The sequence below is a fragment of the Notothenia rossii genome (assembly GCF_949606895.1).
Source record: "Notothenia rossii genome assembly, chromosome: 1".
Lineage (NCBI taxonomy): Eukaryota > Metazoa > Chordata > Actinopteri > Perciformes > Nototheniidae > Notothenia > Notothenia rossii.
In genome coordinates, this window is record NC_136912.1 from 53,888,948 (window position 1) to 53,912,069 (window position 23,122).

Genomic DNA, 23,122 nt, shown 5'->3' on the forward strand with positions numbered 1-23,122 from the left:
TGACAAAAAAGAGTCCAGAAGCTAAATGTTGATGTATTTTAGCTCTGTCAGTGAGGGCAAGCCTACGGACTACACGAGGCCTGTCTGTAAGAAATGTTTTAATTTTATTTAATACGAATTCTTGTCATTTATTTTATTTATTGTTCTCATTGTTTAAAAATTTGTGTTATAGTTATGGTTCTGGTGTGAAATAAAGCACAATAATTACGTTTAAGACTGTTTCGAAAAAGAATCGGAATTCTTGACTTGGTATCGAAACCAAAATGTTGGTATCGTGACAACACTACTCCTGAGAGTTAAACCTGATATTTAGTAGGTCTGTTAAGTATTGAATGCTGATCATTCTGACGTAATTTGGCCGGTTAAAGTTGTTTTGGCTCGGATAAAATCGCTCTGTTACTTTCGTCCCGTGTTACTTTCGTCCCGGCTCTCGGCTACGTGTGTATGTGTGGTGTCAGGTGTCAGTATGAGAGGATGACAGCGCGTCTAATTTTGATGTGGCCCAAGAGCCAATCACAATAATACCTGCGATGCAGTGAACCAATCACCTTTGGGGGGGGGGGGGGGAACCTATCGTTGATTAAACATTATCCAGTGGAGGGGTGCTGCGCTCCGCCAACTGAGCCCCGCGCCCCCCCCTGAAATTCAAGGTGTTTAAATAATATATATAATTTTTTTGTTTTTAAATATATATATATCACCAAATTGCAAATAATCTATAACTACAGTACTGTCACTTTTCACATTGAACATGTGCTCTTTTATTAAATAAACTAAACGCTTTCATTTTAAGTTGTGAGTTTAGTGTTTTTGACCCTAAGAAACACTGATGCATTAATCAATAACAATAATCCACAGCTCCTCTCTCTGCTTCAGAGGATTTAAAAAATATATATCCCAATGCCACAAAAATGCATCAGTGACGTGGTTGAAATCTTTTCTCCAGAAAACAAAAAACTGAAACAAGTGGTATCAGTGACTGTGTGTTTGATGTGGCTCTTTGCAGTAACATAGACAAAATGTGGCTCTTAACCTCTGACTGGTTGGCCACCCCTGCACTACAGTATATAATGTATAGCAGGTGTGTAACAGTGTAATGCGTATAGTCTACTCTACACACTATCTTTCAGCAAAGTTTTAGGGATTTAGGCTCAGTCAGCTCAGTGACTGTTTGGTTACTTTAGTTTGGTAAATGAAATAAATGTTTGAACTTTGTAGTAGTTCACTGTAGTTGCTGTCATAAGTCATTTGTAGACTAAGTGGCAAAAAGTGTTTTCTTCACATTTGTACTTTGTAGAGAAATGTAGACGCAAGTTGGAAGGGAGCACAATAAACCTGACGAGTTTGAATTTGAGTTGATTATGAGTTTATTTTCAATTGATAATTAGCTCACAATAAGTTCACTTTAGTTATTCACACAACTTGACACAAGCCATGGGTTCAGGTCCGGACTTATAAGTCCGGATCTGAACCTGAACCTCTGGACTTGAGTCCGGACCTGAACCTGAATGTGAGTCCAGGTACGCAGCACTACGCACAAAGACAGCAAAATGCGTCTTTTTAGTATTTTCAATCTTTCCAATCCAGCCGAGATCTCTCTCCCCGGCCTGCTATCGAGGGGGCGGGGCAGGCTACACACACGCAGCTGCTACATGCAGCAGCACACACACGCAACTGCTACATGCAGCAACACACACACACGGAGGAGATGGCGGAGAGAACGCGCTCCGAGGTGTGGTTAAACTTTACCCGTCTCGGTGCTCGTTGCCTAAAGTGCAAAAAGAGTTTCGCATGTAAGGGCGGTAACACGAGCAATTTGTCTAAACATTTAGCAAAAGTGCACCACGTTCAGACAGAGGAATGCACCGGGTTCGACTGTCTTTCTAGTAGCTCTGTAGCCCTCTGTGGCTTGACTCGGTTTTCCCGAGTGTAGGCTGGCTTGACCGCAGTTAGTTTAGCATACTCAGCCCGAGTCAGCCTGGTTCTTCCTGGCCCTAGAACCACGATTTTATGGGGCCATTACATCACCAGAAGTCCCAATTTAAGGGGTCATTTCTCCCCAAAAAAAATGTTTCACTCACTATATCAACAGCCCCACCAAAAATATTTTCCACCAGCCGCCACTGCTAGGGATGGGTACCGAGTCCCGGTATTAAACGGGCACCGGGGTTGAATTATTAAAGACCTTGGTACCGTTAAGCTCCGACGTTAGCGGTCTTTTTATCAGTACTGGAGACATTTAAAAAATATATGTCATGCGTATTATTGCTACACAAACATTATATTGCAGTTTTAGTGTCGCCAACTCCGTTTCTAACATGCAAAAAGACTGCAAAATCCATCCATCCATCTTCTCCCGCTTATCCGTGGTCGGGTCGCGGAGGTAGCAGTTCCAGCAGAGAGCCCCAAACTTTCTTTTCCCTGGCCACATCCACCAGCTCTGACTGGGGGATTCCAAGGCGCTCCCAGGCCAGAGAAGAGATATAATCCCTCCATCTGGTTCTAGGTCTACCCCTTGGTCTCTTCCCAGCTGGACGTGCCTGGAACACCTCCCTAGGGAAGCGCCCAGGTGGCATCCTAACTAGGTGCCCGAACCACCTCAACTGGCTCCTTTCGACGCGAAGGAGGAGCGGTTCAACTCCGAGTCCCTCTCGGATGACCGAACTTCTCACCTTATCCCTAAGGGAGACACCAGCCACCCTGCGGAGAAAACCCATCTCGGCCGCTTGTACCCGCGATCTCGTTCTTTCGGTCATGAAAAGGGAGCTGAGCCAGAAGGCAAAGCTCTCTGTCTACCGGGCAATTTTCGTTCCTACCCTCACCTATGGTCATGAAGGACTGCAAAATGCGTCTGATTATTTTTAGTATTCTCTCTCCCCCGCCTGCTTGCGAGGGGGCGAGGACACACACGCAGTTTACACACACGCAGCTGCTACATGCAGCAACACACACACACGGAGGAGATGGCGGAGAGAACGCGCTCCGAGGTGTAGTTAAACTTTACCCTTCTCGATGCTCGTTGCCTAAAGTGCAATTCGTTTTTAGCATGTAAGGGCGGTAACACGAGCAATTTATCTAAACATCTTGCAAAAGTGCACCACATTCAGACGGAGAAATGCACCATTTTCGACTGTCTTTCTAGTAGCTCTGTAGCCCCATCCACGAGTAACGTCCATTGTTTTATTACAATGGGGGAGCCAGTGATAATAAAAATCCACCGGCCCGGAGGGCCAGTGAATTTTACCCTTAATGTCTACCCCTGCACACCGGGGACACATATTCATGTATAAAAGACGTACAAAATTGCCTTTTGCATGATAGGTCCCCTTTAAGTTATCAGAGCAACAAGCTGAGCTAGCTCGGTTTGCAGCGCCAAACTGCCCTGGAGAAACACATGAAACGACTTTATTCAGTGTTTTTACCTTTAATCACCGGGTCCGTTTGTTTTGGAGATTTGATTGTGATTGGTGGTTGCTGTGCATGCAGAGCCTGCATGTCACTCACTCAAGTACCCCTGACATGAGAGCCGCGCAAGTTTGCCTTTTGTAGCAAGCAGCAAAAATAATTGTAACATTACGTGTTTGAGTTAATTTGCCTACTTAATATCGCAAGTCCTAAAAAAAAAAAGGGAAAAAAAAGAAGACGTCCTGCGATGTGAATATTGCGCATGCGATTATCGTCACGACACGATATATCGTGCAACCCTACGAAAAACGTTTACCCATTTAAACAGTCGTGGTAGATACCTTGTTTCAGTGTGCGAAATACCCGTCAATAATCGGGGGGTCCCCATCTCCCGTTTATTGCGCAATATACCGGTCGAAGATTTCTCAATATGCAGTAGGCCTATACAATATTTCATGGATGCAATCCAAGACAATCAGTAGTAGCAGCGTTTCTCAACCGGGGCGCTGTCAAATAATTATATATTCTAACGTTCATATGAATGAATACGCGACCGTTAAAGAACCATCTGTTTTCGATTCTATGCGAGGAAATGGGAGCAGAGCTGGTCTCAGACGCACACACACACACACACACACACACACACACCAACTTGAACGCCAAGGCTAATTATGCTTTTCTTCTTAACCCCGGAATCCACACAGGACATACGCACACGCTCATCTTATGCACAGCAAAGATCGAAAAAATAGTCTTTTACCTTAAGTGAGAATAGACCAAAGATGTCTTGGCTCGACTTCTTCTCGTTGCCGTCCTGGTTTCCAAGAAGAAGAGAGACGATGTCCTGCTTTAATCCAGCTTTTCACGATCGGCACTGGGTCGAATTTGTCCAAAGGGGGTCCGTTTAGGTCCACAAACAGAAGCGAAGACAGGCTCTCCTCGCGCAACCTGTTGCGGCTCTGGTTGTCGGTGTTATTCACGGCGGAAAAGCCTCTCTCGCACTCAGCAGACGTGGGGAGGTAAGTGCGACTTGCTATGCATAGCCGTTCCAGTGTTTTGCCCGGTGGAGTGCCCTGCAATTTCCAGTCTCTAAACTGCCTCACGGCGTCCCCAGCTGGTTCTCCGAGCGATTTAGCCAGACAGTGTACTTCTTGTTCGCCATACAAAGTCAAGTCTTCCCGCTCTCCTGGCCAAAAGCGCTTATCAAGAGCTTTGAGCGTCTGGACCAAGCTTGACTCCGGTAAGCGCTTGGTTAGAGTAGCAACCACCGATTCATAAAAACGAGGCTTGTTTATTTTCCCCCTGCCTTCTGTCAGCTCTACGTCCTTAAAAAAGCCCGATGAGACGCCCTGTTCAGCCTTCTTCGTTGATCTCCCCCCGGTCGTCTTCATGGCGGTCAAAACATTGATGGTTTGTTTGATGTGGACACTTGAGTCCACAAGTGTCATTTCTCTTCTCTGCAGCTTGAGAGACAGGCTCTGGAGTTCACGCAGGATGTCTTTCATGACAGCCAAATCTTCCACGAATCCTGAGTTGGTTAGGTGCTTGAGAAGTCCCTTGTATTTTTGCCTCTCAAGATCATTACGTGATGCGTTCTCACTGGATGTTTTAAAATGGAGTGCTAGTGCGGGGAAATCTTTCCATACAGCTTTTACTGTTTTAAAGCTGCTGGCAACCCATCTGATGGTGAAAATTTGACCTATTTTAAGTATTTCCATGTTGAGCTCGGCCGCTGCTTCTTTCAGCAATCTGGAATTCCTGGTTGACTGATTGTAGAGTGAGTATAAATGTGAAATAAATATCTCAAAGTGATTAGTGCCACCCACATCTTTAAGAGCATCTTTGACTGACAGTTCTAGTCTGTGGGCCAGGCAGTGTACAGACTGCACGTTCGGAAAATAGCTTTTGAGTCTGACGACAAGCCCACTGGCTTTTCCCGTGAGCACTGCAGCCCCATCGGTGGCTATGCTTATTAGGTGCGTCTTCAAAAAGTCATCATCCATTCCAGCTTTATATAGACTCGCCATCATCGAGTTATAAATTGATTCAGCATCGACCCCATCTGTGAGTTCCACTATATCCAGGAAAACATTATCTACATCCCCCTTACCACTGACATCACATCTTACGTAAATGATTAGATAGGGACGACCGTGAACGGTACTTTCATCAATTGTGATTGATACCTTTGAATCCATTTCTTTCACATTAGAGACGAACTTGCGGCGCATTTCCTTTGCAATGTGACTTATTATTTCTGCGCATGCATGGTCAGATTTGTGGATATTCCCAACTTCGGCTCCATTCAGCTCCTGCATTGTCATGAGGGGGTTGAGCTTTTTATAAGATAGCCTTTCCTTTGCTACGGTGTAAGCTGTTCTAAACAAGACTGTTGTTTTCTTGAGTAAATCGGACTGTACATCAATAAAACAGTTTGGGAGGGTTTCTTTGTCTTTCATCTGTACTATTTCCACTGACCTTGTGTGGGCCTGGCTGTCCCTGTGTTTATATATCTTCTTTCGTAGCTGTTTTGCATCAGGGCTAGTAACATCACCATTGGTCCATTCTTCCGAGAGGTGTAAACCCGGTCCCTTTTCTGAGAGTAGCAACGTTTTTGCTTTCCTACACACTAAGCATCCTAACTTTCCAGCCTTAATGTCAAGCCAAGGGTTGCGGTCTTTCCATTCGCCCACCTGCTTCGTTGTCCAACCACCCGGCGGAAAGTCACTAGCAGCAGTAGCAGCTACCTCCGCAACTGCTGCGTCTTCTGAGCGCTCTGCCTCAACTTCACCTCCTTCTGGGGAGTGACTGGGCGGGACAGGAGCCCCCGACTCGCTAACGGTTCTGGTAGCGAGTGCTGTGCTAGCTGCTGCGTCATCAGCATCATCTCTGGGTGTCTCTTGGTCATCTCGTGGTGTCACTTTTTTGGATGTGCGCGAGTGAAACACTTTGGTTTAGCTTTCTCTTAGACATTTGAGTCCTCTAATGTAACGTCTTTCTCTCCTCTTTGCCGCATGGCTAATTTGCATAATTTGTGTCCGCGTCACGCAGCGTACCCGTGTCACGCGGCTGGCTCTGCTTTTGACAGCCAAAATAGAAGTTATTTGTGAATAAATGTTTTGAATTATGAATACTGGACATAGTAGGCTTAAAAACATTTTAGTGACCATTGCAAGTGACAAATACATATTATAATTTCAGACCCCCCCTAAATGTTGCTGTTAAGGCTTTCAGAGGGGCTCAGGTGTTAAACGGGGGGGGGTCGAGCTCCCCCGGACCCCCCTGTATTTCGCACACTGCCTTGTTTGTTTTAAACATCATAAATACACAAACAACAATGAATACTTAAAGGTTGTGTACCCGAATCTCCCGCTGGTCCAAACAAAGTAGGAACAGCATCGTTCTTCAGTGCCCTACGCTGTACATATCCGGCATGAATCGCTGAAAGGTTTGGGAAGCTTTGTTTCGTGAAATGCTGGCAGAGGGTGTGGACTCTGGGTATTCACACGTCACAGTACCCAGGAAGTAAACAATGGAAAATGAGAAATCTCCGAGGCGTTTTGGGGCAGCATAGACTGTGTTAGAGTTTTACTCGCTACAGGGTGTACTTTGAGGGTTTGTGACTCTGCAGACCGTTTACATGCATAAAAACCTTCATAACCAGGGGTGCACATAACTTTTTTGCCCTGGTTCTCAAAGGAGCACCTGGAGATGTTGCTTGGTGCTCATCCTTAACATGAACTAAACCGTAACTTTTGAGGGGGTCTTGACTTTATTTGCGAGACACACGGCAATGAACACAAATGCAGAGGTGAACACAGAAACATTTCTTACACGACCACTAATCCTACAAGCTGTCATCACTATCCTCCTGACTGCTCTCCTCACTGTCTTCCTCTCTGTCAGACATGGTAGCTGATGATGTATTCCTACTACTTTCTCTCTGGTTAGCTGCTTGCATCCACAAGTCAACAGCTGGTTTTGGGTCGAAAGTCTCTGTTGTCATCTTAGACAAGTGGATGTAATAAAATAAGCATGTGAACATAACCAATAACCTACCATAGCCAATAAGAAATGAATGTAAATTATTTTTATTTGTGTTGTCCATTCATATCTTATTTTTCTTTCTTTATTTATGCATTTTTTTGTATCTCTCCAGTCTTAAAATGATATTTTTGGTTACTGTCCTATAGTATACATTGAAATGATTTCAAACCTGTTTATCCCAATAATTATAAAGGAGTACCTTGGAAATATATTTGTGTTTACATAAATTGGGACCAAACCGTTTGAACTTAGACTAAAGTGAACTATCTAAACACTCAGAGTCCTTTACCTCACTGAGCTGTAGTTATCAGCCTCTCAGTCTGACTGGAGAGGACTCTCCTCCACATTATTGTAGACACATCTTCTTCTTATATCTGTTAGCGCAGCTAGCACCAGATTCTAATAACAACAGCGCCGGTACCGGTGCACCCTCCCTCTCTCACTCGTACTTTGGCTGTGAGCTCCGGGCGCCAGATAAGCCAACATCCCCCATTTTCATCACTTACAGAGCCCATCGTAGAGGGCAAATTAAACGTGTAACCGGGGTGAAAAGGGTGTTACATTTACTTAATTATGAATATTGTTACATCAAGGCCGAAAATTAAGATGAGCACCAACGGTCAAAATTGATTTTTTTTTCCTCCCAGAACTGCCAGCGCAGCGCCTCCCCAGATCTGGCGCCCTAGATGAACATCTAGCCAGTGCTACGGGCCGGCCCTGAGTTCATATGCAACTCGCATATATCTTTCTTTCTCTCTCTCTTCTCTCTCCTCTCTTCTCTCTTTTCTCTTCTCTCTCTTCTCTCTCCCCCTCTCTCTCAATGTTGGTACGCAAATGCGCCTTTTTTCTAATGACCCGGTGCTCTTTTTATTGGCTGGGCACCTGCGCACCAGTTATGTGCAGCCCTGTTCATAACACACAAGGTGACGGGTAATAACCGGAAAAGCATTACATGGGCCCTTTAAGTATAGTACAGGGTCAGACCCGGCGTCATCCAGGATTTGGGCCCGCTGTTTTAATCAGGGCTGAATACAACATTTGAATTGTTTTATTATTATGTTCAGTGGCGGCGCCAGGGAGGCTTGGGCGGTATCATTTTTTTCATACCGTCATACCTTGCTGACATCATACCGTGGTATACGGTATATGACGGTATGACTTGGGTCGACTTGAGCGAGGTGGCATTCGGCGGCAAATAGACGTTTCGAACGGTATATTATATGTTCGGTGTAAAATGCAGCCCGAGCCGGTAGACGCTCGCAAAGTGCCGCGACGTGTGCGCAAGTGCAAAACAAGGGCTGCATACATGACACATTGTGCAAATGGCACATTTTGAGATCGGATACAGGACGCGTTTGTAGATGTCCGACGTTGTTTCCATTGTGAGCTAAGTTAACAATATATCATCATACATAAACATTTTCCGGGAGTAAATACTTGACTTATTGAATAAAGTTTGCTCTATTCACTAACTAGTTTGGCAATATTATTCCTTGCATGTGTTAAAAACCTTATTTCCATTTGATTCATTGGATTACTCGCTAGGGGTTTCACAACTACCAATATTTACTAGTCGACTAGTTTTTCAAAATACTAGTCGACTAGTCGTTACGTCATAATAGAGACGCACAAAGAGAGGTTTACAACTGTATTTTCTATTGGAACTCATACAGTAACATTACACACTGCATTTTAATTTGTGTTACATGGCTGAGTAAATAACAAACACTGGACTCACCAAAATCGACAGCAAAAAACTCTTGTTTACATAAATGCCACGTAAATCCAGTGCGCAACAGCGCATTGTGCAACACTTTATTCGCTGTCCTCCACGATAACGTCCACCTTTCCATATTTTTGGTTTGAACACCAACGCATCGACATGTGAGGGAAGGAGGCTTGACCGCTTTCGGGTGACAGTGTTGCCTGCCAGGGAAAAAACCCTCTCACTCGGGGTGCTTGTGGCTGGAATAGCCAGGTAGCTCCTCGAAAGCGGGGGAAGCGGTGCACGTTTTCTGCCCACCACTCCAGTGGATTATCCATTGTGGGGATATGCGGTGTCCGCTGGCAGTAATCCCGTAGCTCATCATCCGCATCACTGTTGACCCGTGTTTTCTTGCTGTTCGTTTGCCTCTGTTCAGTGCTGACGCCGGTCCGTTGCTCACTGGTGCTAGCATTACTGCTAGTGCTAGCTGTCGGCAGCGGGTGTTTCATCTTCAGATGGTTGCGCATAGCAGATGCATTTGTTTTGTACTTCAGTACAGCTGTACAAAACTGACACTTCACTGTGGAGTTGGTTACATCTTCGTTGAAGTACTGCCATACATAAGAATGTCGGACGTGTTTTGTAGCATTTTGCAGCACCTCGTTTACCTCAATTTTTTTCCACGACTAGTCGACTAGGGCCTACAGCGCAGACTAGTGGTAAAGGTAGTCGACTAGTCGATTAGTTGGTGAAACCCCTATTACTCGCGTGAATGTTTAGCACGTAAATGCTTTCGTTTTTAAAACCGTCCGACCTCGACTACAAAACCATCAACCAGTTGCATAGGATTAAAAAATGTCAACACTCACTCACCCCGTCTTAAACATTCCCAAAGAAGTGCCTCTGTCTCTCGTTGTGCTGGATGAAGTCACTGGCGACGAGTAAACCCAAAATAGTCCCAAACAGGCGCAGAGGCATTTTTCTTTTTTTACTAGTTGTCCGAGTTCGGGGCCGGCAAATGCTGCCGCCATCTTGCTCAGCTCAGCTCTGTGCTGAGCTCTGAGAGCGGGAAAGAGGGACTGCCCTCTGCTGGCACGTGCTGTGCATTACAACCAATGCCGTCCCTGTCAAAACGCCGTGTCAGTGTAATAGAATGAAACGCATCTATGATTTGGCGCACAGTCTGTGACGTCACGGTATTGAAAATCATACCGACGGGATTTCGAAATACCGTAATACCGTCATACCGCCCAAGCCTAGCGCCAGGGTATTGCTGGGGTAGGCTACAGCCATACCAAGAAATGGCTTAGCCCCACCATGAAAAATGATGTTACCGAAGACTAGAAACGTTTTTGAAGACTTTTGTCTTATCTTCTGGCCAATATGTATTTATTTATTTTTCAAAATTAAAAAAAAATAATATTTTTTTTGTAAAAACATTTCCCACATTTTTTTATTTTTATATAGGATATGTACATTTCGGTTAATCGGTTAACCGTTTTTTTGGGGGTCAAATATTCGAATATACATTTGCTTTCAAATTCCCATCCCTACTCTGTAACAGGAAGCAGTTACATCTAATTTAAAACTAAGTTTATAAATCATACATATAATACTGTGTTTTTTTCCTCTGCATGACATTTATTAATATAATCACAACTTGACTAACTGATGAATATTGTTCATTGTCCTTATTTCCAGGGCCTCTCTCCCTCAGTGACCACAGAGAGGTCTGAGCCTCCGTCACCATGACAGACAACAAGCGTCTCGCCTTCTCCATCCTCCAGTTCCTCCATGATCAGCTCAAGTCAGGGAACCTGTCCTCAGGGGCCCAGGAGAGTCTGGAAGGTGAGTCCTCCTTAGACAACAAAACCAGGGGTAGAATACATGACTAAAACATTTTATATTATTATTATATATGATATTATTTGATATACTATCACAATTAGATATTTCTGCCCAAATTATGTGTGTACTGCAAGTATGTTGGATATACGAGCCACAGATATGTTTAAAAATAACTTATCGTGAAGAATTTCCACTCTTTGACGCTATAATCAGAGTGGATTGAGTGTTTCTCTAGTTCAAAAACTTGCAGGAGAGTGAGACATTTTCTCTGTAGGATGTCCTGTCAATTCCAGGGGTCACATTGTACTTTCAGTCATATCATCAATCATTTAAGATTTTAAACCCTCTAGTTTTGAATCAGGACTGTCAGTATTTGGTTTAAGTAGCTAAATAAAATACGATATATTATTAAATGATATACATTACATATTATGTTGTATCTTAGTTGTTTATTTAATGTGAAGCATATCCAACAACTTTCAGGTAAATATAAGTATATGATCTGGCTATTTATCGGCAGATAATGTATATTTAAGGATAAGAGACTAAATAACTTGACATATCTTACTGTTATAATTGTTGTAATACAAATTATGTTGCTTCCCCCAAAAAAACAGATATTAGATGTCAAATAGTAATGATCAACACCACTTATACCTAGAGATGGGTACCGAGCCCCGGTATTAAACGGGCCCCGGGGTTTAATTATTAAAGACCTTGGTACCGTTAAGCTCCGACGTTAGCGGTCTTTTTATCAGTACTGGAGACATGTAAAAAATATGTCATGTGTATTATTGCTACACAAACATTATATTGCAGTTTTAGTGTCGCCAACTCCGTTTCTAACATGAAAAAAGACTGCAAAATGCATCTGATTATTTTTTAGTATTTTCGATCTCTCTCCCTCGCCTGCTTGCGAGGGGGCGGGGCAGTTTACACACACGCGGCTGCTACATGCAGAAACACACACACGGAGGAGATGGCGGAGAGAACGCGCTCCGAGGTGTGGTTAAACTTTACCCGTCTCGATGCTCGTTGCCTAAAGTGCAATAAGTGTTTAGCATGTAAGGGCGTTAACACGAGCAATTTGTCTAAACATTTAGCAAAAGTCCACCACATCCAGACGGAGGAATGCACCGTTTTCGACTGTCTTTCTAGTCGCTTTGTAGCCCCATCCACGAGTAACGCTTCCACGTCAGGTGTCATGTAAGCTAGCAGCAACACACGGAGTTAACTACATGATACAAACATGGGTTAATGATTAAAGGTAACTGAGTTATTTATTTTGTTAAAGTTTCAGCTCTTCTGTTCACAGTTCTGTAATCAGATTATTTAATATGATTTGTTAAAACATTGTTGTTTCTTTTGAGTTGAAATATTATGTATTTAATTAAAATAAAAAGCAATGTTAGTTTTGTTCACAATTTGTTTAGTTAGTTTACCCTATTTTCTTCTCCAAAATAACCAATAAAAGTACCGTTAAAAGACCGGATCGATAAGCGGAATCGATAAAAGTAGTAGTACCGTTAAAACCTTAACGATACCCATCCCTACTTATACCTCATTCACACCAACGCAACTCCGGTTCAAGCTCCGTGCTAGAGCTTTTCAGGTTCAGAACCGGTTCTTCGGTTTTTCACACTGCCCAGAGTCCGACTGGTGCTGCGTCATTGCGTCATCGTTTGCGTCATGACGTAACCGTTTGCGTGCCTGCTTGATAAAGCCAAACTGCGCGGAAACCCCTCACAGCTCACACCGACAACAACAACAATGGCCGATTGTGTTGAAGCGCTACTCGTTTTGGTTTTGCTCTGTCGAAACGAAATGGAACAAATGGGATGTCTTTACTACCAACTTTACAGTCGTTACATGCTACATTCAAAACTGCTTTACAATCGTAATCATCAATTTCAACGACGATTCCGAATCCCCCTGCCCCCGCCTCGACGTAAGCGTGACGTATGTGGTGCTTTTGCTCTAGCCGGACAATTTTTTGGTGCTTGAAACGAACCGGATTCCAGGGCTAAGAGGCTGCTCCGCTGCGGTGTGAACAGGAAAACCCGGTGCTTTTCAAGCTCCCGCTCCGAACCGGCCCTGAAACACCGTTGTTGCGAATGCAATAGTAGTAGTTTTATGTTGTTTTATCAGATTGTTTATAAAGCGAGTTTGCCCTTCTGCAGTTGCTGTTCAGTGTTTGGAGACAGCGTTTGAAGTTTCGACTGACGACCATACCCTCACTGTCCCCATGACGTTACCGGAGATCTTCGCCTCAGCCACAGCCAGGGTAAAGCAGCTTGTGACTTTTCACATGTGAAATATAAATATCTGTTAATAAAGATCAAATCAGGTTGAGTATTTTGAGGCAGGGATGTCAGTCTCACAGTTTGTTTGTTGCAGCTTCCGGTTGAGTCGCAGGTCAACAACAACACAGCTCCTCAACAACCTCCTAACTCCATCACCGAGGATCAGAGAGAAGAGGCAGAGGTGCTCAAAACTGATGGTGAGACGACAATAAGGAAGGATCTTCTCTTCACTGCCGTTATTTGGGATTTATTTTCTATATTTTATTTACAATAAGGTGATGTGTTTTGAGCTGCAGGTAACGACCAAATGAAAGTGGAGAACTACGGAGCTGCTGTTGAGTTTTACTCAAAGGCCATCGCCATCAACCCTCAGAACGCCGTCTATTACTGCAACAGGTCAGTGTCCCGTCAGGTCTCCCTAAAAGTTTATATTCTGACTGGTAGCTGATACATTTTTTTATTATACGAATCTTATTATCATTATAATTAGGGCCGGGACTCGATTAAAAAAATGAATCTCATTAATTAGAGGCTTTGTAATTAATTAATCGAAATTAATCGAATTTTTAATCACATATAAATATTTGACCTGAGAACAGTGAGAAGCAATTTTTTTCACATGGATTTTAGTATACCATTGAATAATAACTGAATACATAAGCTTAAGCAACAAAACATTGTTTATTTTTTTCAAGGTGGTACTTAACCAAGACCAACAGAAAAGTGCAATTTTTGCCATAAAGTGTAGCAATAGCATATTTAGGAATATAGTACATTTCAGAGATTCAGGTAGCCTATAGGTAGGTAGACCTTCTGTAAACTATAACACTTTGTTTTTTAAGTAAAACACAATACTTTCAAGTACATTCAGAACATTGGAAACCCTGACTATTAGAAAACATCTCTCTGTTGCTTCAGAGGCCATAACAGACTTTGTTGATTTACCAACAGTTGATTTGAAAAATCTAATCAATTTCAGTCCAACTCTCTCAATAACCTTGGCCAAAACAATAAACAGTTCAACATAAAGTGCCAGTTGCACCAACAACGTAATAAATAGTTCAACATAAAGTGTACCATTTAAAATAAAATAAAAAAGTGCCAGTGATTGACCTCAATCCCTCCTATTCTTCCAATATCCTGATAAAAAATAAAATCTCTCTGTTGCATAGGCCACTGTTTGATCAACGCGAATTGGGTGTGGGTCCTTGTACTCCGAGTCCGGCTAACGTCCACAATAGCTTCCACGCTAGCTGCTATATGCTTTGCATTGAGGTGATACTTGAGGCTTGATGTGCTGCGGTGATATGCGAATTCCTTTTTGCATAATTTGCAAACAACCGTGCTCTTATTGACGCTTCCATCCGTCCGTTTTTTAAAACAAAATGTCCCATCCACGGGGCCAACCAAAGCGGTCTCATCAGCTTCTTCGTTCATGTTTGACTATTGTTCACTGTGGTTTGTTGTTGTCTGAAGTCATGAACGTTAGTTGGTGCTCCAGTATAATCGTTACCCCTGAAACTCATCCAGTGAGAAACGTTCCGCGGTGCAAAAATAAGTGCGATTAAAATGCGTTAATTTTTGTGTAATTAATTAATCTTAATTAACGCGTTAAAGTCCCGGCCCTAATTATAATACATTACATCTTATTTTCTTACAAGGCTATATTTTGTATTATTTATCAGAATGTGCAAAGTAACTACAATTATAACACAGATGTAGTGCTGTTCAAAATACAATAATCACCTCCAACATGTGGTGGTGTAAAATTATAATATAGCATACAACTTAGATAATCAAGTTTAGAAACGTAATCTAATTATACATGTTAAAATCTATTTTACATTATTACGATATGTTTGTTATAATAATATCAGATACTGCTTAGATTTAGGGTGTTTAAATGTTTAGATCAAAATCCTAAAACAGTCCTTTTTTCCCTCTAGTATTTGAGTGTCATTCAGTCTGACACTTCTACAATGGATGCATGCATAAGTGTACACCAACCAGTAGGGATGGGTATCGAGAACCGGTACTAAGTCAGTACCGGTACCTGATTGGACGGTATTGGTATACCGTTAAGCCGCTGGACAAACGGTGCTACTATCGGTATATGAATTACGCTACTTCCTTAGTTTAAACAATTCTGGTTGGTTGGGAACCTTCATCCCGTGTGACGTATCCGGTTTGAATACCACTGTGAATGCCACTCGTCATCTCTCCTAACAGCGCTCTTATTATTGTGAGACTCCCGGGGTCAGACCATAGGGGCAGACGCAACATCTTGCTCGAAACAGCGTCTCAAGGCTTCTTAACATTTAACAATCTATTAATGATGCATACCCACTTAACGGGAAGAAACTTGGCTAACAGACTATATTAACCATTTTACCTACACGGAACAGAAGTCCAACACCAAGAGTCTAAAATCAACACTTAGCAAAATGGGCTATCGGCTACTTTAGCACATCACTGGCAAAAGCGATCTTTTCTACGTCATTTTATCTGCACAAACAACATATCACATGAAAGCTGAGATTCCACAGATTCCATTGGTATAAAAACTCACTGAACTACCAGCCAGGAAAGAGCAAGAAAAGAACTTCACTTTACGTTGCCATGATGATAATTATGTCTTACCTTTGCTGTTTTGTGATCAAAAGTTGTGTTCAAGGGCATAAAAACAGTTAATCCAATGTCTCTGTAACTTTAAAGGGATTACTGATAATCCATCATTACAATTATAAATAATAAACGCAATAAACGGATTATAATGGTTAGCCGACCGGAGCTTCCGGTTTAGGAGGTGCGAACGCAGCGTCTTGTTTTAACTGAATAATGATCATGTTTTCATGGATTTATGAACTGCCCCTAATTACCACCCCCCTTCCAGAGACACACTGTCAAACACACTCATACCTGCTTGGTATGACCAGGGCCGCCTTAATGCACGGGCTGACCTTGGCTTTTTTTTTTGATGTTTTTTTAAAATGTTAAATAAAGTCTTGGCTTTCAGAATATGAAACTTTTATTTCCAAAATCACACGATAAATACATTTTTGAAGCTTGTAAATGGAAGAAGACAGCTCTCCCTCGCCATACTATTCTGCTGTTCCACAGCGCTGCCCCCCCGCTGAAATTATGAATGTAAGGCGTATAGTAATCATAGATAACAGGACAGGGTTCGTTACAGTTTGTTTTCATCTGGTTTCAAATAAACAAAGTCTTGGCTTTCAGAATATTAAACTTGTTTCGGCAAATACAGATGACAAATACAACTTTGAAGCTTGTAACGGCTTGATTACAAGCGGAGAACGGAGTAACTTGATGTCACAGCAGGCATAACAACAGCCGGTGTTTCTCGTGAGGGTTTTCCCCGGGAAACAAACACAATACACACAAATGCAAAAATACACACACACACACACACACACACACACACACACACACACACACACACACACACACACACACACACACACACACACACACACACACACACACACACACACACACACACACACACACACACACACACACACACACACACACACACACACACGTGAGCTTCCCCCAGATCAGTAATCCAAACGAAAATATCTTCCCTCCGTAGTATTTTGATCATTTGCTCCGCTAATAATCAATCAGATCGATGGATTCCAGAGATCTTTCTCAAAAATGATGACTCCGTAACAGTCAGTGGGCACCACTTAACAGCCAATCAGAATGAGAATATGTTTCACATGTGACTTATTCAAATTGCGAGTGATTGAGTGACAGATGAAGGTTGTTTAGGAGAAAAAGCTTGAGAAGAAAAAGTTTGAGAGTGGTGCTCGGAAAAGCAAATTGTTGAGGGAAAAGGAGTTTCGAGACAAGCAGTTATTGCAAAAAATGCAGAAGCTTACAGGTTATTTTAAACCTGTAGGCCAGGATGAGGAGGAAGGACAGATGAGTTCTGTACCGAGCGGCAGCGGTGCCGGCCGCGGGGCCTCAGAGCCAAGTAGGCCGTCTGGTTCTGATAGCGATGGAGTAGCGGGAGAGGAAAAACAGACAGGAGGGACATTATCTGTTGGAGGAGATGGAGAGGACGACGAGGACTTGCTACATGGAGGGGAGCCAACGGCAACCGGACAAATACATGAGGGAGGCCCGATACGTCACTCATCTGGAGGAGAGGACCAGGCGCGCGTAGAGCAGAGTGGAGAAGTTGCGATCACAGCGCCTGCCGAGGCTATAAATGACTTTGATTTGTTGTTTAAATAGGGGGCCTACAAAACCCATCAGCCCCAGGTCCTGATGGCAGGTTAAGGCGGGCTTGGGTACGACATTGAAAAAGTTACATTAAATAATAAATACATTACAATAAAATGACTGTTTAATCTTCACATCTTGTAATGACATTTTACTTGTTAGACGCTTTTATCCAAAGCGACTTACATACTCAATACTGTGGACAATCCCCACAGGAGCTATTTGGGGTGAAGTGTCTCAGGGACACAACGACATGCTGACTGCAGTGGAGTTTGAACCTGTGCTCCCCTGATCCCAACACCAACGCTCTATCAACTGCACCACACGCCTCCACCTTTAAATCATGTCTATAATTTTGAGCACCAAATTATTGAAAAGTATCGATAAGAGTATCGATAAATACCGGTATCGATAAGCAGTATCGGTATCGATAAAATCGATACCCATCCCTACCGACCAGGCTTATCCTGGAATTATCTTGATCTGAACTCAAAGTTGAAGAGTTGACGTAAAGTTTTTTTGTGTGCTCAGGGCTGCAGCATACAGTAAACTAGGGAACTATGCTGGAGCGGTGCAGGACTGTGAGCAGGCCATCAGCATCGACCCAAACTACAGCAAAGCCTACGGGAGGATGGGGTAAGACCAGGCTCGCTCTCAGCTGCTGCCTTCTAAATAAACTCACTGTATTACAGCTCCCTTTCTTCTGAAATGCAGCAGCATTTGTCAGGCTTGTTCCCTCTGCTGACTGTGAATATTGTTTTTTAGCTGTAGCAGCTGTAATAGATGAAAGATAATGTCAACTTCAGATTGTTCAACTACGTGCAGGTGGTGCAGGAATGAGAACTAAAACTCGGAAGCACTTTGGGTCACTTGTTGCGACTGATTTTTTAAATGTATTTCTGGTTAGATGCCTGAAATAAGGACTGTGGTTAATATAAGCTATCAAGATTAGCTATCAAGATGATTTGTTTTGCAGGAAATATATCATTTAATTAATATGTGGAGATTATCCTACTGAACAAAACATATATGAATCATCAATGTTTGTTTCCCGCGGAGCACGTTTTCTGCTATAAACTGGAGAAATCCCATTAATGCTTTGTTTCAGGGAGCCTTCGCAATGTTAACTTCCGGGTCGGCCCACTAAAATGCATCCTCTCTGCACCACTCTATTTGAGCAAAATGATTGATTCATTTCGTTCTTTGTTTTTCAGTTTGGCTCTGGCCAGCCTCAACAAACACACAGAAGCAGGGACTTACTACAAGAAAGCTCTGGAGCTCGACCCTGACAACGACACCTACAAAACCAACCTGAAGATCGCAGAGGAGAAGATGGAAACGTCCAGTCCAGTAAGAACAGAGAAGACGTTTTATACAGAGCAGATATGCAGGGACATGTGTGTACTCACCCCCCCCCCTTCTCTCTCTCTCTCTCTCTCTCTCTCTCTCTCTCTCTCTCTCTCTCTCTCTCTCTCTCTCTCTCTCTCTCTCTCTCTCTCTCTCTCTCTTTCTCTTTCTCTTTCTCAGACAGCAGGGATGGGTGGAGTGGATCTGGCCGGTCTGCTCGGTAACCCCGGCTTCATGAACATGGTGAGAGCTCACTCTGTCTGTTTCTGGACTGCCTTCATCTGTCCAATCCTACCTAAACAAAGGTTACCTAAATCAGCCTGTCTGTAATTTATATAGATTATAATGTTCTTTCTCATAGTTGTCATGTATAAATGAGGGGTGCAGTGATAAGCTATTGTAGTAGGCCGACCCAGAAGTTTGCATCACAAGTGCTCCCTAGGCAAAAAGCAATGAGAGTTCTCCACTGGATGTTGGTGATTACAGAAAATAAACTCTGTGGCTAACGAATGTTCATCTTACTTATAGAGCTGCCCCCAATTAGTCGACTTAACGTTAGTTGGCGAAAAAAGTATTTGTCAACTAATTTTTCATTAGTCTATTAGCCCCCAAAAATGCTAGCTTTCATTTCATGATGAGGGTTTAATGTGCGGAGGGATTTTTGACGACGCGCATATGTCTCGGTGTTTCCGTTTCCTGTGTAGTATTTATTGGGTTGTTATATTCAGATATGAATTATAGAAACTAGAACTAAATGCTTAGTGTGTGTACTCGCTGCTTGCTCCGACACACATTAAGAATCCTGACCGGAGCTTCTGCTGTTTATACCGCTGACAGGCGGACACTCTGACCGTGCGTTGCGCTGTGACTCATGCTCTTTCTAAGTGTAACATTTAATCTATATTTCAAAGGTTCATTATTACTGCTTTGTTTTATGCGAAGCACAACGTACCATGCTTTTATAATAACGTTCTTTATCAGCCTTTGAAACTGATACCATTTTGGGAGAAATACAACATAAACAATAATATTAATCCTACATTTTTACCGATTAGTCGACTTTTCGCCTGAATTGAGGACTATTGATCGACTAGAAAATCTTTCGTCGAGGGCAGCCCTAGTTACCTATATGTTTATTTCAGTCAGATAATCTCCACATATTATACCACTTTTATTTTCCTTTTCACTTAGGAAACAAATGCTAAACTTTTTAGCGGGTGCTTCTCAAAGGTGTTAAACACTCCAGATTACTAATCCGTCAGAGAGATTCTTCACTAATGTGTCCCAAAATCAAGCATGAACCCAATATTTCTAAATAGCCCACTACTTTTGATGGTTGATAGACTGCATGTGTACAAGCGCTATCACATATAGAAAGCATTCACACACATTCATACAGAGGCAGAGGCTGCCATACAAATTGCACCTGCTCAGGCACAGTATCATTCAAACACACACTTACACACGGTTTGCCATGCCATCAGACACAATTTGGGGTAAAGTATCTTGCCCAAGGGACAGTCGACATGTTTAGTGCAGGGCTTGGAAATTGAACCACAGACCTTCAGGTTAGACAAGGCCCATCCACCTCCTGAGCCACCCCAGATTTTTCAATCCAGATAATAATAATAAAAAAAAAACAGCCAGCAAACTATGGCGTTCACCTTACATTTGACGGTGTGAAGTCGCTCCTCTGTTTGGTTTCAAGTGAAAGGATTCAGAGCCTTTAACACGGCAGTTTCAAAGGCGAACAGCTGAAAACTCAATTGAATTAATCTTGGTAAATTCTGAGATGTTTGGTGTTACGTTTATTTTTCAAAATGTACCAACACTCATTAATAACCAAAAAGGATCCTTGTTTAAAAACACAATAAAATGAAGGCTACTGTATCTGTAAGTCCCAGTGTGGGTCAGACTCTACTCGTATAATAATGCATTGGATTTTTACTGATTCTAAGGTTTTCTTTTGGTAATCCTTCCTGTACCTGTTGGAACTCTGCTCAGAATGAATATGTAAACTTCTGTCTCCCTGCAGGCGTCCTCTCTGATGAACAATCCTCAGGTGCAGCAGCTGTAAGTGGATTTTCAGTTTCTCTCCGTCTGTTTCTTCCCTCTGGTTTTTGTTGAGGGTAACTTCCAATCTGTTCTCTCTCCATCAGGATGTCAGGGATGATGTCAGGAGCGTATGGTGGGATGCCAGGAGGAGGTGCTGGAATGCCAGGAGGAGCAGGAGGAATGCCAGGTGGCTTGCCAGGAGGAATGCCAGTAACATTGCCAGGAGGTATGCCGGGAGGTATGCCGGGAGGTATGCCGGGAGGTATGCCGGGAGGTATGCCGGGAGGAATGCCGGGAGGAATGCCGGGAGGCATGCCGGGAGGAATGCCGGGAGGCATGCCGGGAGGAATGCCGGGAGGAATGCCGGGAGGCATGCCGGGAGGAATGCCGGGAGGAATGCCCGGAGGAATGCCCGGAGGTCTTGGAGGTCTAGGACGACTAGGGGGACTTGGAGGAAGTGCAGCACCACCCGGACCTGCTGCTGGTGCGGGAGATTTATCAGGACTAATTCAGGCGTAAGTAATTTAGCAGAAGGTCCATACTGACAGTTTTATTATTTCTTACCACAAGCGCTAAGAAACAAATGTATTCTCTGGACACACATTGACTACTGAAAAGGAATTTCATTTGAGTTGCATTTACGACCTAATAAAGAGAAACATAAGTTTACCGATCATTCAAATTCAACCTGATCAGTTTCATATTTCGAGTCAAAATCACACACACTTTTACATTACATTACATGTTACTTGTTAGATGCTTTTATCCAAAGCGACTAACATACTCCATACTGTGGGCAATCCCCACAGGAGCACTTTGGGGTGAAGTTTCTCGGGGACACAACGACATGCTGACTGCAGTGGGGTTTGAACCTGTGACCCCCTGATCCCAACACCAACGCACAACCCACTGCACCACACGCCTCCCTCTACACTTGCAGCATGATGGTTTCACTGTCAGATCCACACAATGCTGAAGACATAATCTCTAGATCAGGGGTCACCAACCTTTTTGTCACCGAGGGCTACTTCAAGGGTACTGAGTAATACGAAGGGCTACTTGTTTGATACAAACTTCCTGAATAACATAATTGCACGGTTCACCTTTAATGATAATATTATTATTGATAATAATCAGAATACATATTAATTTACTGTATGTGAAGGACTGTCTGATCACATGTTAATGTTAATGATTCCTCACAATAATTATTAACAATGATTTACCATTGCTATAGTAACCCTATTGTTTTGTTATGAAAATGTATCTATGCACATCTATACACTATACACATTCTCGCGAGATCTATCAGGGGTCGTTGTAATGCTGCGTTCACACCGGACGCGACATCGCTCTAATCGCTCGAGTTTCACCGCTGCTGCCAGCTGTGTTTACTCGCATTATTCAAACAAGACGCGCTGGCTCGGGAGCTACAACTACAACAAAATGAACATATTTTACCGTGATTAAATTGTAATACACGTTTCTAAATGATGCCGAAGTAACAACATACTGATACCGTTTAGTAAAAACCATGAATTAATGCTTGACAAGTCTGCAGACAAGACGGCAGGCGAAAAACCTTTTAAAATGCTTGTTTTCTGAATGGAGATGTGCTCATTCCACACTCATAATAACGGCCTACAGACATAAATAAACCAGCGACTGTATTCGCCATGACAGACAGTCTGTGGTTTGTAACTTTTGTCCAGTTTCTGAAAAGATATGAGGAGCTGTGATCTCTGTTTGCTAACTGCTAACTGCTGATGTTTTCTGGTTGAACGTCAGTGGCAGGCTGAGATCCTCACCACTGGTGTGTGTGTGTGTGTGTGTGTGTGTGTGTGTGTGTGTGTGTGTGTGTGTGTGTGTGTGTGTGTGTGTGTGTGTGTGTGTGTGTGTGTGTGTGTGTGTGTGTGTGTGTGTGTGTGTGTGTGTGTGTGTGTGTGTGTGTGTGTGTGTGTGTGTGTGTGTGTGTGTGTGTGTGTGTGTGTGTGTGTGTGTGTGTGTGAGATGAGGCCCATGATCGTAGCTGCTCATGCTAGCTTGTCTCAGCTAAAGGTGGAACGGAGATTTGGTGCGTGGAGTTCAACTCTGAAGCTATCTGGGGTCAGAGTTCAATTTCACGCACCAAATCTCCATTTCATTTACATATGTACATACA

At 43.0% G+C, this 23,122-nt stretch overlaps 2 protein-coding genes across 3 annotated transcripts in view; one reads left to right on the forward strand and one right to left on the reverse strand.

The window, feature by feature from the left end:
* LOC307034409 (uncharacterized protein) overlaps window positions 1-23,122 on the reverse strand; it is a gene marked incomplete at its 5' end in the record, with an annotated part of 82,197 nt that overhangs the window by 9,939 nt on the left and 49,136 nt on the right. The window lies entirely within an intron of this gene.
* Window positions 1-23,122, forward strand: part of LOC307034347 (small glutamine-rich tetratricopeptide repeat-containing protein alpha-like) — a 47,718-nt gene that overhangs the window by 4,412 nt on the left and 20,184 nt on the right. For both annotated transcript variants that reach the window (XM_079673164.1, XM_079673165.1), the window contains exons 2-10: window positions 10,859-11,005; window positions 13,186-13,289; window positions 13,403-13,505; window positions 13,605-13,704; window positions 18,091-18,195; window positions 18,774-18,909; window positions 19,087-19,149; window positions 20,942-20,979; window positions 21,066-21,476. In XM_079673164.1, the coding sequence (XP_079529290.1) occupies window positions 10,906-11,005; window positions 13,186-13,289; window positions 13,403-13,505; window positions 13,605-13,704; window positions 18,091-18,195; window positions 18,774-18,909; window positions 19,087-19,149; window positions 20,942-20,979; window positions 21,066-21,476 (1,160 nt within the window). In that variant the 5' untranslated portion in view covers window positions 10,859-10,905. The remainder of the gene's footprint in view (window positions 1-10,858; window positions 11,006-13,185; window positions 13,290-13,402; window positions 13,506-13,604; window positions 13,705-18,090; window positions 18,196-18,773; window positions 18,910-19,086; window positions 19,150-20,941; window positions 20,980-21,065; window positions 21,477-23,122) is intronic.